The 12,862-nt window shown below is 36.5% G+C and overlaps 1 protein-coding gene across 1 annotated transcript; it reads left to right on the forward strand.

Annotated features, from left to right (window-relative positions):
- Positions 1-316: 316 nt before the first annotated feature.
- Positions 317-8,292, forward strand: RBM46 (RNA binding motif protein 46; the record flags this gene model as incomplete). The annotated part of the gene is made up of 3 exons (XM_081998894.1): positions 317-467; positions 5,597-6,064; positions 7,472-8,292. The coding sequence occupies 3 exons, from the start codon at positions 317-319 to the stop codon at positions 8,290-8,292; spliced, it is 1,440 nt and encodes a 479-aa protein (XP_081855020.1).
- Positions 8,293-12,862: the final 4,570 nt, after the last annotated feature.

The following is a 12,862-nucleotide window of genomic DNA, read 5'->3' on the forward strand; positions in this document are numbered from 1 at the left end:
ATTTATGAAAAAATTCATTATTCTACTTGAAGGGCAGCATACTTGGAAACTAGTCGTGATACCACTTACGAAAGTTTGAATATAGAATATATAGTTGCTGGTTAAAGTTCAAGATTATCACAGCCACAGAACAATGTTTTGAAAGCAAATATAATAGATGATTGTAGTTGGATGCAGGATTGAAGCCTTATGCTAAACAAAGTCACTTGACATAGGCAAGTATAGTATAAGCTGTTTTTCTGTGCTTTGGTAGCTTCTGTATACATATGACATTGAATTGAAATATCTGTGATGTTCTGTTGAAGCTATTGCAGATATGCATGAGGAAAATAAAACTGCAGCAAATGGATGCGGCAGAATCCGAAGTAGCACTCAGAATGAGGCTGCTTTACTGGCCCTGATGGAGAAGACTGGATACAGCATGGTTCAAGAAAATGGGCAAAGAAAATTTGGTGGTCCTCCACCAGGTAAGTGTTTCTTTTGAGATTACAAAGTTGGAGTTCATTTTCTGTAAGGAGAGCTATACTGAATCAGACTGAAAATTTGGGTAACCCCATGTCCTGTACCCTGACAGTGACCAGTAGTAGATGCTTAGGGGAAGTGTGTAAGGAACACAACACATACAGGGTCCTGATACGCTTTACAGTTTCCAGTAGTTTAAGATCTCTAGTGCTAGACTTTGTTGAACATTTGCTCTTGGAAGATTTAAGAAGTCACTTAAAGTTGACAGGTAGCATGTGGAGCTGGAAATACTGAGCATGTTCCATATGACTGAGAACACGCTTGAAAACGTTTAGTGGCACAGGAGGGGAAAAAAAGAATTGGTGGTAGCAGGCATAACCTACTTTATTTCTTGTCTTAGCACTTGCATTGGCCAAAGATGTTTTTGTGTGGTGGTTTTATTTTTTTAAACAAACCTCTGTTCTTTGAGATAGCACCAGTGAAGATAATCTAACTCATTTTGTTTTCAGCGTTGACTCATCTGTTCTCCGTATCCAATATAACCCGCCCCCCAACCTTCATTCTGAGAAGAAAAATTGATAAATGCTGAGCTTCTGGAGCTTTTATCATTCATTGATGTGTTTTTTAACAGTGAAGTACAACAGTCAGATTTTATTTTTCGTGTGTTACTGTTCTTTCACTTAATACACTGGAAAACAAATTGTTGAGTATGTGTTCATGTGTAAACAGAAAGTATCAGCTGGTAAAAATCCCAGAGAATAACAGAGATTGTTTTGATGCTATAAAAACTACAGTCATCTGCTTGGTTAATTTATGGTGGTTTGGGATTTACTTTCATGGTGCAAACAGGAGACTTACGCACTTGAACTGGAAAGTTACTGCTGCAGTGAAAACGAACTTTGTCATTAAAATGTTTTTCTATATGCCCAATTATATTTCCACTGAAGTCAGTGACAAAAAAAAAAAGGAAGTAGAATTAAGTCCTACAGTATATAGAATATGTACATTGGAATTTGAAAATGGTGTCTGTTGGATTTAGTAAATGCTTTTCAGGATGTTCCTGCATTTGAAGACTTAATTTTGTTCTTGTGTATTAAATGCTATTTCAAAAACATTTCTGCTACTATGATTAACTAACTTAGCAATAATAAATCTCTTAAAATAGCCCTATCCCTGGCTAAGATACTTTTGCTGAAGTGCTGCTGGAGATTTAATTTATAGAAAACGAGTAATGCTCACAGGTAGTGCCAGGAAAAGCCTTTGTTCAGCACTTTAAATTTGCTTTCCAAAATAAATTTAAATGACTGAGTTTTAAGTAGGACTAGTAAAGGGTGTTTTTCTTTGAAGATGTTGCAAGATAGTTCAACTTTAATCCACGCTTATACGAATGCTGGAAACTAGTGGGTTTATCTCGTGCTGCAGAAGCTGAGAGTTTGTGAAATAAATGGATAAAACCCAAATGATTGAATTTGATGTTGTTTTGAGTGAAGACATGTGAACAAAGGAGGAGGAATAGTTCAGTAGGTACATAATTTTTTTCCTAATTATCTTTTTTTGTAACTTTCCCCTATTCAAGAGTTAAAATTTGTTGGGGTTTTTTTTCCCCCTACCAAAGTGTCGTTTTGTTCTTCTCAAGAATATGTTACGAAAATAAGTGGCTTCTAGATGATTTAGCTTAATCTTTTGTGTATCTTAACATATTTACTTTCTGCCTAGTTATCATTGTGTTGAGCCTGATGCCTCTTTTTGGCTAAGACACATTTTCAGAAAAGTATCTGGGTTTGATTTTGAGAACTGTAAAAGGCTGGCTTATCTATGCCTACACTTAGCTTGTTGAAATGGTTAGCATCTTTCCTGATGAATTTGGGCTTTAGATCTAGTCAGAAATTGTTTTTTCCATTTTTCTTGATGAAATACGTACTACCTGTAATTCTCTGTAATAACACTGTGTCAGTTGCCTTTATTTTAACATTTCTTGTTATTCTGATGAAATGCTTCATAAAGATTTAAGGCATTGGATTCATTTATATTATTTTGAGTAATTTTTCCAGGGTCATTATTGACATCAGCAATGTACAAGAATTTTGCCATTAGTCCTGGTTGTATCACCTGGATACAGTAACTCTTCTTTTTGAGTCAGATTATGCCCTTACACAAGCAGAAAGAAGGAAAATTCTTTGTGCTGCTGCTTCAGTTCATTTTTACTTGTGACCTGTGGTCCCATATCTTTATAAGTTGTGCTTGTAAGCACAAACTGTATTGCTCATTGCTATATAAGATACAGATGCATCAAAATTACTTCTCTTTGGCAGTTTTTCCTGTCTAAAATTATGTACATACTTTTACTAGCCTATAGGAAGCCCTGTGAAAGTATTTTGAAAATGGTGCTGGAAAGAGAACTGCAGGGAATCACTGACTAATTCCTGAGGGCTCAGCCTGTTATTAAATTACTTAATACATTTTTTACATTATAATTATGATTTTTTAATTAGAACATTTGGCAGTATTAAGTATATTTGTTTGGCAAAGTTACTTTTATTAATGAAATTTGTTAATCTTTTCTGAAACTAGATGTGTATGACAAGATATATTTTCCATAAATCTGTTCATTGACATTAATTATATACCTCTCCTTTAAATCTTCATGTATTTTCATACTTGCTTAGGGTGGAAATTACCCTAAGTTACTATATATGATTTTCTAGGCCAGATAAGACTTGAATGTTTGAGATGGCTTGTAAGAAATTACAATAACTGTTTGTAAATGGAGAGTTTCACTGTGAATTTTGCTTAAGGTCTGGTTTCTATACGCTTGTGTTGCTGCTAAAGGAGATAGTCTCACTGTCAGCTCTGTTTTCCTGTTACCATCTTGTTTATCTGACTGGCACGTTATCCAGAGCAAGCAGCTGATCTGTCTCAAATATACCCTTAAAAATTACATACTTTTTCCCACCTCGGTTGGCAGCAGAACAGTTCTTGTTCAGCTTATGCCACTCCTGGAAAACATATCGGGTGGGGGGAGGGGTTAAGAAAGTGAATTTTCATTGCTTTGTTTGGGTCCTCTGCTTAGATTGCTGCAGATATAATGATGTCATTAGGTATGTAAGTCATTAGAATTACTTGATAACTACTTGAGGAATGGTGCTTTTTGTTAACTGTTTCCATGTTTGCTCTATTAAATACATGTTGCTCAATGGTAAATGTGTCACAGACCAGGTTTACTTTAAGTCAGGAGTCATAACTTACGCCCAGTTGGCAGTAATGTGCTGTAATGCTAAGTTAGTATGCAGCTTTAAAATTAGAAGGGGGGCTTTTTGAGTGGTAGATGGCTTTTACTTACTGAGAATCACTGTTACCAGGCTGAGGATGATGGTAAAAGTTTGTCTAGTCAATAAATGAATGTTGATGAACTTTCATGTCTTCCCTACACAATCAAGCATAGCCTTCTCCCTTTTTTTCCTGATTAGGATGTGGAGTTGCTTTTGTCTTTGGAGCTCCTAAATGGTGCACTGTTGGTTTATGCTTTTTGACGTAGGCAGCTGACTGGCATGATGTGAGTGATGGCAATGGTAGCTTGCAAACTGTGTTACTTGCCATGTCCTGTCAGACCTCAGCTGAAGTGGTCATAAATGTCTATAAAGATGTTGAATGCTGTGTGGAACGGAGACAAACTTTTCCCTAGATAAGCTACGGCAGCGTGGCTCCAAATGCATGTCAGTTCCAATGCCTTGGTAGCTTCACTGTGTACCATGTAGTTCTTAGTGTACAGCTTATAGATGAAAATTTATTCTGTGAGAAGGCAAAAATTTCCCACTTCTGTTAAAATTTTTTTTTCTTGACTAAATTACGTGCTCTTTGATGATACTTACTGAAGGAAAAAGTTTTACGTTAATTACAAAATCACCTAAATATAATTTATTTTGAACTTCAAGCCAAAGTAAAATATTTAATTACCTTCTTGTTTATACTTGTCAAAGGTAATTTTTTTTGGCCTTGCCTTCTTATGTGTTGTCATGTCATACTAGTACTTACTAGATTTTGTGTTATTTTTTTCTACCAGCTTTGTATGCCTTGCTTTCTCTCCTGTGGAAAACCTTTCTTGTCAAAACTTTAGAAAAAGCTTTTTTAGTTATCACTTAACTGTTTGTCTGCCCTTGAAATTTCTGCCTGATTTGTTTGTCTGATTGTTTAAAACAAACAAAAAACAACTAAACTTTTTTTAGAAAAAAATGCATATTTTGGCAAAATGGAATGCCAAAGATATGGACCATAACTCCATATCTTTAAAAGTACATATACATTTTTACATTATATGTTGAACATGCCTTTCAGCATATATGGAAGAGATATAAAAGAGTGTATGAACGTCCTTGGCTTAAGGACAGAAGCGTGGATCTTCTTTTAACTTTCAGCTGTGAACTAGGGACTTTTGTTCCTTTTTTTTTTTTTTTTTATTTCTTTTTTTCCTACCAACCAGCTCCAGCCCATGAAAACTGTGGTCTGTTTTAGTGGAAAAGTGTTTGGTCATTTTGGCCCTTGAAGAAAGGATGGCTCCATAACCTACCTTCCTTAGGGAGTCCTATTTTAGTGGATGAATGGAGAAGGTGGAAGCAAAATGTTTGGACCTTTTGAATGATGTCCAGGAAGAAAAAAAAAATACTGCACTGGAGACCCTGACCAAAATTTCTTAGAATATGATTGAGAAGTGCAGAGAAACATTTGCAACTTTAAAACATTAGAGTAGAAAATACAACTTAAGTTCTTTCTCAGTTATCACCTATCAGTTGTACTAATAACTGACATACAATTTTAAGGGGCAAAAAGTGATTAAAATGTAGAGTCTTAGAGCAAACCTACCTGTGTTTTAAATAATGCTAAGTTCAGTGTGTTGTCATAGAAATAGAAAAGAAAATAAAATAGAAGAAAATTAGAAGGTGGAATTAAAAGAAATACTAATTGTGGGCTTATGGAAATTTTTTATTTAACCATAAAAATAAGAATTAAATAATGGATGAGAATATGTTTTACACTGAGATGAAAAGTAAATAAATAACTCCCACCTGCAAATTATGGGGAAGGGAAGTGTCCCTATCTGGCATTGTACTAAGATTGTTGTTGGACAATTTATTTTAAGGTTGGGAAGGTCCTCCACCACCTCGTGGATGTGAAGTCTTTGTGGGTAAGATCCCTCGTGATATGTATGAAGATGAATTAGTTCCTGTTTTCGAGAGAGCTGGGAAGATCTATGAGTTCAGACTGATGATGGAATTCAGTGGTGAGAATCGAGGCTATGCTTTTGTGATGTATACTACTAAAGAGGAAGCCCAGCTAGCCATCAAGATTCTTAATAATTACGAAATTCGTCCAGGGAAATTTATTGGTGTCTGTGTGAGCTTGGACAACTGCAGACTATTTATCGGAGCAATTCCAAAAGAAAAGAAGAAAGAAGAAATACTGAATGAAATGAAAAAAGTCACAGAAGGAGTGGTGGATGTCATTGTTTACCCAAATGCCACTGATAAAACTAAAAATCGTGGCTTTGCTTTTGTAGAATATGAATCTCACAGAGCAGCTGCGATGGCTAGAAGGCGGCTAATCCCAGGTAAACCTATTTGCAATTAAATTATTTGGGGGAGTATCTGTCACCATTTTGCGGGGTGTGGGCGGTGGATCATCCCTGTTTTCCTTCCTTTGAGGTATTTTGAGAGTTACAAAACTGCAGTAGTGCCTTTATTTAAAGAGGACTTGCGGGGGGGAGGGGGCACTGTTCATGGATCAAGGTTTTTTATTCGTTTTTTTGTTGTATTTTTTGTTTTGTTTCAATTTTTTTTTAAGCTTAAATTTAAGCAGTTCTGAGAATGAAAGAGCAGACATCTTTTTTATAAACACAAGTTACTGTAATTTACACCAGGATGGTTATTTACTTGGGCACACATCCAGTTTTCATTTGCATGTCTAGTCTCAGCACATGAGTTCCTTAAAGCTGAGCTTAAAAAATACAATGCTTGGAATGTGTCCCTTGTTTTCTTTGAAGTATCATCAGTGATAGTATTGATGTATCATATGTTAAAAATGTTTGAAAGTTGGTTTTTAATCTTACCAGAAAATAATTTTGAGAGTTTAACAAGTAGAAGACTACTTTTTCTTTGCACCTTATTCTATACATTTTGAGGGAGGGAAAGTAGAAGGGATTAAATATACTCAAAGAGGAGGGAACAGGTAAAGATACAGTTAAAAAGGTAAATTTGAAAAGAGAAAGGAAGAGAAATTAAATAGGGAGGAAATGAAACAATATAGTTGGAGAAGCAAAGTCATTGAAACAAGATAATACGGTACTGGCCTTGCTGAAATGAATGACAAAACTCCCTGTATTTATTAAGGCAAAGATATAGGCAAGTCTTGCGTTAGTTGCTGACAAGTGTTAGGAAGGAGTATTACCCAAGACTTACATAGGCCTTGCAAAGTAACGGGAGAAATATGGCCAGATCACTGAACTAGTTGTGTGATATGCGAAATGTTGGCTTGAAATGAGTAACAAGGTGGGGTTTTTTTTTAGTTTGTTTTTGGTTTCTGCTGCAACATAGAGTAAGGCTTGGGCTAGTGCATATACATTTAGATGACTTTTTTTAGGCGTTCACCTTACTTTTTAAAGTGGTGATAGTATTGAATAGGCTGTGTTTACTAACATGTAAAATAATACATTGCTTATGGCTGCTTTATATGCACGTGTATATGCATGTCACAAAATCATGAAGTCTGTGTTTTGATGGCATATGGTGCTTAATGAACCCAAAGGGTACAGATAGAACGTTTTGAATTTTTGCAGGGTCTTATTTTCTTTACGTAAAATATTGCTCCTTGAAATTATTATTTTGCTTAAGTAGATGCAGGCAACAAAAGCCAATTTCATGTGGCATGCATCATGTTTGCTTTTTGTAGATGTAGTTGATAAGAATGATTTTATTTTCCTTTGCCTATTTCTTATTGATGTAATGCTTCTTTGCTGTAGGAACATTCCAGCTCTGGGGTCATACTATTCAAGTAGACTGGGCAGACCCTGAGAAGGAAGTTGATGAAGAAACAATGCAGAGAGTTAAAGTACTATATGTAAGAAATTTAATGATATCTACTACAGAGGACACAATTAAAGCTGAATTCAACAAGTTCAAGCCAGGAGTAGTTGAACGTGTAAAGAAGCTGAGAGACTATGCCTTTGTTCATTTTTTCCACCGAGAAGATGCAGTTGCTGCTATGTCTGTAATGAATGGGAAGTGCATTGATGGAGCTAGTATTGAGGTAACACTGGCAAAGCCAGTTAACAAAGAAAGTACTTGGAAGCAACACTTTAATGGTCAGATCAGTCCCGGTTCTGAAAATCTCTTGGGGTTTCCCAACAAAGAAGATGGTCATCAGAAATCCTTAGGGAAACTAGCAAGTCTTTCAGTTCGTCTTAATGGTCAGCACAGTCCCGGCCCCCCTGAAGTTGAAAGATGTACATACCCATTTTTTCCAGGAATAAAGCTTACTCCAATTAGCATGTATTCTTTAAAATCCAGTCACTTCAGTTCTGCAGCGATGCATCTGGATTATTTTTGCAATAAAAATAACTGGGCGCCGCCAGAATACTACTTGTATTCAACCACAAGTCAGGATGGGAAAATACTCTTGGTGTACAAGGTATTTATTCCTAGTATTGCAGATGGTTCCCAGAGTTATTTCATGCCAGACAAACTCTCCACAACAGTAGAAGGTGCAAAGGAATTGGCAGCACAGTTCACACTTCTACGTCTAGGTAAGCATAAATGCTTTCAATTAGTTGTGAAGAACTGAAGCTAGAAAAGTTACTTTAAAATTATTCTTTGTGTATGTATCTCTTGGCTTGTGTGTGTTATCTTTATAAAGTATATGTTAGTCTACAGAAGAATTGTTTCTTGTATAGTCAGTTGAGTCTAGACTGTCAGGTGAGAGCAGTGAAGAAACGCTGTGTAAACATCTATACAGTGCAGTGCTAGGGTCATTTTTGCTTGTTTATCTACCATAATGATTTATAAGGAAGAACTAGGTGATGTGTTAAGGGACTTGGGTATAAGGTCATCTGTGTGATGATTATAGTGCTGAAAATTTATTTGAAAGGCTGTCTGTGTTCTTGATTTATTATCAGTAGGGAATACAGAAGTGGTAGATCCATATTCAGAAAAATAAATAGATTTGGGAAGCTTTTTGATTCCTCTCTATAAATATTCTTAAGGCTATAGCAGAATATCGTTACATGGCTCTACATGTATTATCTTTGGGTAAAGAGTGCTGTCATTTGGTGTGTTTGTCTTTTTTTTAAAAACCAATAAATGTGAGGAAAATAGGGATATAGTTACTCTTAATGACTTTAAGTCTAGCATCTTCATTTATATATTCTATTTCTTTAGAATGCAACTACTAGAAAAGGGAAGTTTTTATATTATAAAAAGCTATGTAAAATCTATTCATAACTAAGACAACAGATCACTGAAATTCTGACAGTGTTATCCCTATTGTTCTATAAAGCGAAATGCATAAATAATAGAAAACGTTAATACTTGCCATCTAGTTCCTGCCCAGCATTTCTCAGAACACTCATCACACAGCATTCAGAACACAGAACTGATTTCTAGTGCCAGGTTGTTTCATTAGAAATTGTAGTCATTATCTGACCAAACTCTATCCTCGGAGAAATCACAGTTTTGGCTCTTTGGTATTGAAATTGAAGGGCTGTTATGGAGCCGTACCACTATGGTTTGAAAACTCCTCATAGTTCCAGGCAAAGCTATGTTAATTTATTCCACTTGTTCTTTTGAACAGTTTCTCTTGTGCTTAGTTAGTTCTTTTTCTGGCCTTTACATCCTGGTGTACTTTAAGGTGGGATAGGACTGATCTTTATAATTTTGCAAGTATTACGAACCATCATATAATTTCTCTGACCTGCTGAGTAATGTTGTTGTGTATTTGTTGCGTGGTTTCTTTCAGCATGACTATATCAGTAGATGCTGTATCATGAAATGAATTCTTGCTGTCTTTTGTAGAACAACATAAGTATTTTTCTGGCATTACAAAAAAATGTTTCTAATGAATCCTAGAGCCAGAGGTTGGTTTGGTGTGGTTTTTTTCTTTTTTTTTTTGTGTACAATTCTTTCTGTGAAAAATCACATAGGAGGTCGTAGGCTTGTTCAGATAAAACAAACTAGCTTCTTGTCTAATTGTGTGTAGAAGGATGGTGTATTTTGGGGGAGGGGGTTTCTTGTTTGTTTTGTTTTTTTTAATTCAGAATTGGAACAATACCAGAGTTGTATGGGAGGGAGCGTTCTGTTGTTTCGGAGTGTTGGTAGGCAAGTTCTTTCCAAGTTTCGATTCATATCTAGGAGGTTCAAGCAGGTTATACTTCAATTACTATTATTTTCTTTTAAGAGACTGCTGTGTTTTTTCACAGTCTAGTTTAGAATATCAGCCTTCTTAAGCCATGGACATCCAGGTTTGAAAGGAGTGGCATTCTCTGTGGATAGTGCCTACTGTGTGTGGGCCAGGCAGCGTCTGAGGCGTCAGACTGGTGATCCTGTATAGCACAGCTCTGGATGGAAGCACAATGAGATCTTACAATACAGTAAATAATCCTTTTCTGATTAGCTGTGCGTGCATACAGGGCTGAGGACTACATCCACAAGATTTTAAGCTTGATTCTGCTTTAGGAATGTAAGGAGGAGAAGTGAGAACAGATAAAGAAGTGCTTCTTAAAATGCTTTTACTTCATAATTTTGGTCCAATGAAACTAAATTTTCAGGGAAATGGAAGCAGAAATAGTAACTGAAAGGGTAAGTGGAGTCCTATTTTACTGATGAATCACAGAATCATTAAGGTTGGGGAAGACCTCTAAGATCATCAGATCCAACCATCAACCCGACACCACCATGCCCACTAAATCATGTCCCGAAGTGCCACGTCCGTATGTTTTTTGAATACTTCCAGTGATGGTGACTCCACTATCTCCCTGGGCAGCCTGGTCCAATGTTTGACCTCTCTCTCCGTAAAGAAATTTTTCCTAATATCTAGTCTAAACCTCCCCTGATTCAACTTGAGACCATTCCCTCTTGTTCTATCGCTAGTTACTTGGGAGAAGAGACCAACAACCCACCTCACCACAACCCCCTTTCAGGTAGTTGTAGAGAGCGATAAGGTCTCCCCTCAGCCTCCTCTTCTCCAGACTGAACAACCCCAGTTCCCTCAGTTGCTCCTTGTAAGACTTGTTCTCCAGACCCATCGCCGGCTTCGTTGCCCTTCTCTGGACACGCTGAAGCACCTCAACGTCCTTCCTGTAGTGAGGGTCCCAAAACTGAATGCAGTATTCGAGGTGCGGCCTCACCAGTGCCAAGTACAGGGGCACAATCACTTCCCTAATGACTGTCTCTGTTTCTGAGAAATGCTTTAAGAAAGACTTTTCTGTTCGCCTCTGTTTGCCTCTTTCTTTTATTTTTCTTCTCTTTCTCACCTGTTCTAGTTTTGGTGGATTGGAAAAGCAATTGCTGTTAACAAATGGTTAAAATAGTGTTGCCATCCTTCTCTTCCTCCCACTGCTACTTAGCACTTGTTCTGGAAGTCTCTTGATACTTGGGCTGTGCTGAGATTTTTTTTCTTTTGGATGAGTTTGTAGCTTGACAGGTTTGACCACGATGCCTTTTTTGCAACGCATGACTGAGAAGTAAACAGGCTTTTTCGTCTTGCTTAGAATCTTGCTTCTTGGTTTTGATTTTGCATGCCCAAGAGGTCTTAGAGGAAAAAGAATCTCTAAAACACAAAGCCTTACTCATTGTCTCCATGTTAGCAGTGATGTTTGGTTTGCATTAATAGGTCATCTCCAGAAGGTGATACTTTCAGATGGTCAAAACTGATGGGAATTATTTATTTTTAATAATAAAGTGGCTAAGTATCTGTGCCTGGGTTTGTACACGCTGTGGATGGCAGTTTACTGGTTGAGTGTCTGTTTCCATTTTTTTCTAGCTATGAAAGTTAGGGCCATACCTTCATAACCCATGTAATCCTGAACACAAAAAATAAAAAGGATGCTAAACTCGCAATAGTGGTGTGAGACTCTCCTTTAAAGAAGAATGAAGATAGCTTCAGGTTATGTGCTTCACGATGCATACCTGCCCATTTTGTGGCTTACAGATGGCATTACCTGAAGATAATATTTTCTCTCCTGTACTACTTTTGGAAAGAATCACCAGAACAATTAAAAAAAAATTGGAGTAAGAATAGTTACTCACAGCTGTGGTCAAATCCAGAATGCAAACAAGTTTTAAAAAAAAAAAAGTATGTGTTGAGATTTTTGTCTTTTCAATTATAGTTACAAGTCCTATAGGGAAAACTTTTTAAAGTGAATTTAAATTAACATTGTTCTAAAGCTTTTTAGCACTTCAGTGTGCCATATGATCACAATTAATGTGAATTCTTACTTAGCAGAATTCCCAAATCCCAGGTTTGATTTTTAAAAGCTGTTTACCTAATAGCCTGGTGCTAGTAATGCTGTCTTGTTATCTTTGAACTATAAAACTTTTTTCTTTTGATGGCTTCTGTGCATTCTTGTTTCTGAGGATTTGGCCCCACATGGCATGCAGAGCCCTATTTCAAAGTGAACACACATGGCTGACTTTTGAAAGCTACACTTCTTTCATGTTGCTAAAAACCCTCTTTTTGATGTTGGTATTGTCATGATACTGAAACAGAAAGCCCTAAGGAGTCTAGAAATTTATTTTCCTTATCTAATCTACAGAAGTTGGTTTTATTCCAACTTAATGTATGCACTATGTTGAAAGAAACACCTGAAGCTAAAGAAGAGTTGCTAGGTGTGACAGAGGATCCCTGCTCACTGCAGCAGGGTTGGACTAGATGATCTTTAAAGGTCCCTTCCAGCCCATCTATGACTCTATGATCCCTTCTTCTCACTGATGTTTGTTGTATGATTTGGCATGTAGAATGATGCTGTATGGATGCATGTGTTGTGGTGTTGGATTTTTTGTTTGGTTTGTTTTGTGGGTTTTTTTTATAATTAGCATTGATTTTTGAGAAAAGTTTGAGTGTGTTTCTTCTTGGAAGCAACTTAGTATAAGCATGCGTGTACACAGATGACACAGGGAACAATTCCTTCTGGTAAGTAACTTCTCTTACAGAAACTTTTTTTTTTTGCACACTTAATTTTTGATGTGTAGGTTTGGTTTTTTTTTTCTTTTTAAAGCATATAAGCAGATTAACATAAGTGAATGAGAAAGGGCTGCTTTGATAGAATTTTAAAATTGGACTGTTATGATTAATGATCTAAAGCACTCTGTTGGCTTTTTTTTTTGGTGATATGTATTTCTGCATTTAGTTTGACATAACA

This window comes from Phaethon aethereus, assembly GCF_964289735.1.
Source record: "Phaethon aethereus genome assembly, chromosome: 4".
Lineage (NCBI taxonomy): Eukaryota > Metazoa > Chordata > Aves > Phaethontiformes > Phaethontidae > Phaethon > Phaethon aethereus.